Here is a 3,404-nt window from a genome sequence, read left to right as displayed (position 1 = left end):
TACTTGCACGGGGTTCGTGTGTGTGTGCGTGCGTGTGGAGGTGGTTTGCTCAACTGTGCAGCTCTCTCCCAGGTCTGCAGCTGGTCTCGTCAGTCTCCGCGTGCTGTGTTGATGTTGCGCTTTCCCCCCAAAGATGGCACTGGATGTCTTTTGCATTTTCTTGGGATATTATTTTTCATCCCCCCGGGGAGCCCAGCTCCCGGCTGGTACAGCTGTAAATCTTTCCTTTTCACATTCATTCACCCTTGGTCTGGTGTGGATTTGCATTCACTGCTTGTGGAGAAGGCAGCTTGTTATGTGGGGTGAACTAGAAGTGAACGTGGTTTTGGGTTTTTTTTTTCGCATTTTGGTTTTTTGTTTCCTCTCAATTTGGAGACCCTAAAGCCCACACAGGTGACCTTAAATGTAAAATGACATTTTTGACACACAAAGATTTTTTGTACAGTTTATTAGCGGTCAGAGGGACAAAGATGGTAACTACCTGTTAGAAGAAACCTTTCCTGCTCCTTTCTGTCCCTGGGCTTCCACCCCACTGCCTCTTTCTCTCTGAACAGCTCCGGTGCTGGCTCTGGTCTGGGTAGGCAAGACAGATGCTTTCTTGAGATTTTTGGATGAGTTTTGGAAATGCTTGGTAGCACTCATCTTTCTCCTCTTTCAGGTAGACATGTATGAAATCACAGGGGAAGCAATCAGGGTCATTTTCCCCAGCTGTCGGTAAAGGGAAACAGTTTGTTTTCTTGGTTCTCTGTATAAATGTGGCATTTGGTTCTTCATATAAATTTTTACATCGCTACAGAACTGTCACTGCATTTTTCTCAGCTGGCGTTGCAACCTTTGTGGGGATAGCTAGGCAGAAGGAAAAGGAATACAAATGCATCAATTTATTGAAAATATACATGAGAAGATGTATTTATAGGAGAAGCTTCTAATCTGTCTTGTGAAAATGGATTCATTCGTTGATTGTTTTGACATTTGGGATTTTTAGGGGGTTTTAGTGTTTTTTTTTCATCTGCTCTTAACACTCCTGTGAATCCTTAGATAGTTTTTATCTGGTGCCTAGTTCACCAAAGCCTTTTTTACCCCTTTTGTTTTTGTACCCTGGACCCTGTGGTCAGAAAGTACTTGAGAACAGGCTGTTTGCAGTCTTGCCTTAATTTTATAAGGATCATATTAGATTTGTGTGCTGAGTTACTTGAGTTACTTTCTTGCAGAAATGCCTTGGCCAGCTGACAGTACTTAGTTTGAGGCTCTGTAATGCACACACGTCACTCTAAAAAGAAGATTTTACAAATATACTCGCAAGCAAATCTGTTGAGCTTTCAGATGCTGCAGGTTCAGACAGAAGAGTGAGAATTGTTCTTCACTCTGCCGTACAGAGCACGAAACTGGTGGTGCTCTTGCCCATTTCCAGCTTCATTTGAGAGGCATTCAGAAGTGCTATTTTGAGTTAAGACTTGGAGTTCAGTAGCAAGAAGCGCTTTCCGTGGCTTGCAAAGTAAGCACGCAGGTTGATACTGGATTCTTTTTTTATTTTTTTTTTTTTAAATGGCGTGGGGTCTCCTTTGCATTCCTCATCTATGATGCCATACCCAGGCTCTCCCCATTGCTGGATTGTGGCCAGATCCTCAGCATTGCTGTAATCCCCTGCTGAAAGAGATCAGCACCAGGTGGCTAGGGCAACTTGTGGTTTGCCGTACTGTTTCTGCTTTCAACAAGTGTCTCGTTCTTTATTCTTCTTTTGCCCTTCATCTTGTGTACGCATGTATATATGTACACATGCGGCATTTATTTATACCTCCTGTCTTCTTTTTTAAGGATTTCAGATGCATGCCAGGTTTCCACTGAATGCCAGAAGTAGAGATCACTACAGATGGAGCCCCAAAGTCAACATGGCAGTGGTGGTTCACTAGTGGTGATCCAGCAGCCCTCCTTGGACAGCCGGCAACGGTTGGACTATGACAGAGAGAGCCAGCCAGCAGCTATCTTGTCACTGGACCAGATCAAGGCCATCAGGGGCAGCAACGAATACACCGAAGGTCCATCTGTGGTGAAAAAATCCGGTCCACGGACAGCGCCGAGGCAGGAGAAGCATGAAAGGACCCACGAGGTTTTACCGATTAATGTGAATAATAATTACGAACACAGACCCAGTCACGTGGGGCACGTGGCCCATCAGCCTAATGCCAGGGCTCCCGTCTTGAGCAGGTCGACCAGCACAGGGAGCGCGGCCAGCTCGGGGAGCAACAGCAGCGCTTCCTCGGAGCAGGGTCTGCTGGGACGATCGCCTCCATCCCGGCCGGGCTCAGGCCACCGATCGGATCGGACGATCCGGACGCAGCCCAAGCAGTCGTCTCTGATCGTCGATGACCTGAAGGGTCCTTTGAAAGAGGACTTGACGCAGCACAAGTTTATCTGCGAGCAGTGCGGGAAGTGCAAGTGCGGGGAGTGCACGGCGCCCAGGGCTCTCCCGTCTTGCTTGGCCTGCAACCGGCAATGCTTGTGCTCCGCGGAGAGCATGGTGGAGTACGGCACCTGCATGTGTTTGGTCAAAGGGATCTTCTACCACTGTTCGAACGACGATGAAGGGGACTCTTACGCGGATAATCCCTGCTCCTGTTCCCAGTCACACTGCTGTTCTAGGTACCTGTGCATGGGAGCCATGTCCTTGTTTCTGCCTTGCTTGCTCTGCTACCCTCCGGCGAAAGGATGCCTCAGACTCTGTCGAGGGTGTTACGACCGCATCAATCGTCCAGGTTGCCGGTGCAAGAACTCCAACACGGTCTATTGCAAACTGGAGAGCTGCCCCTCTCGGGGTCAGGGCAAGCCCTCATGATTTTTGGAGGGAGGTTAACTTCCTCCAACTTCACTTTTTCAGGTTGTAGCTGATTTTTTTTTTTTTCTTTCTTTTGTTTTATTTTTCTCCTTCCCAATTGTGGGATGTCTCTTCTTTTGCTTTCCTTTCCATCTCCCCAACTTCAAATACACGAGTTCTTGCCGTTACATCTTTGCTCTTCCTCGTGGAGCATTTTACATAGTTGTTGCTGCTCTTTGGTAAGTGTGGACCTGGTATCTGCATCTGCCGCTCCCCTTGGCAGGGTCTTTTGAGTTTGTAACTGAACCACTCCTGAGAGAGACAGTGAGGGCACACTGGGCTCTTGAAGCTTCTTGCTCTGTGAATATCTTCCCAAAGATGTTTTTTGTTCTCACCAGTTTTTTTTTATTTTTATTTTCCTTAACCCCCCGGGTACCAAGGAAGAATAACTTTCATGAGTGAGCTGGATTGTGAAATGACTTTCCGTGTGCGTTCTTTCTGGAGAGGGATGTAAAATAAAGGCTTTACCAAATGAAAGGCCTGACTCTTGTATGGAAGCAGCCTGCTTTTTTTGGCTTTTTTCCACCTTCAC

At 47.2% G+C, this 3,404-nt stretch overlaps 1 protein-coding gene across 1 annotated transcript; it reads left to right on the top strand.

The window, feature by feature from the left end:
- The first annotated feature begins 1,870 nt into the window (after positions 1-1,870).
- On the top strand, positions 1,871-2,833 carry SPRY1 (sprouty homolog 1, antagonist of FGF signaling (Drosophila)). Its single transcript, XM_009867734.1, has one exon. It carries the CDS (start codon positions 1,871-1,873, stop codon positions 2,831-2,833), a length of 963 nt encoding a protein of 320 aa, XP_009866036.1.
- Positions 2,834-3,404: the final 571 nt, after the last annotated feature.

The sequence above is a fragment of the Apaloderma vittatum genome, unplaced genomic scaffold, assembly GCF_000703405.1.
Source record: "Apaloderma vittatum isolate BGI_N311 unplaced genomic scaffold, ASM70340v1 scaffold44464, whole genome shotgun sequence".
In the NCBI taxonomy this organism is placed as follows: domain Eukaryota; kingdom Metazoa; phylum Chordata; class Aves; order Trogoniformes; family Trogonidae; genus Apaloderma; species Apaloderma vittatum.
The sequence above is the reverse complement of the archived record's forward strand: the minus strand, read 5'-3'. Positions and strand labels throughout refer to the sequence as shown.

Excerpts from the sequence above, each read along its gene's own strand:
- SPRY1 (XM_009867734.1), top strand. The coding sequence starts at position 1,871 with ATGGAGCCCCAAAGTCAACATGGCAGTGGTGGTTCACTAGTGGTGATC.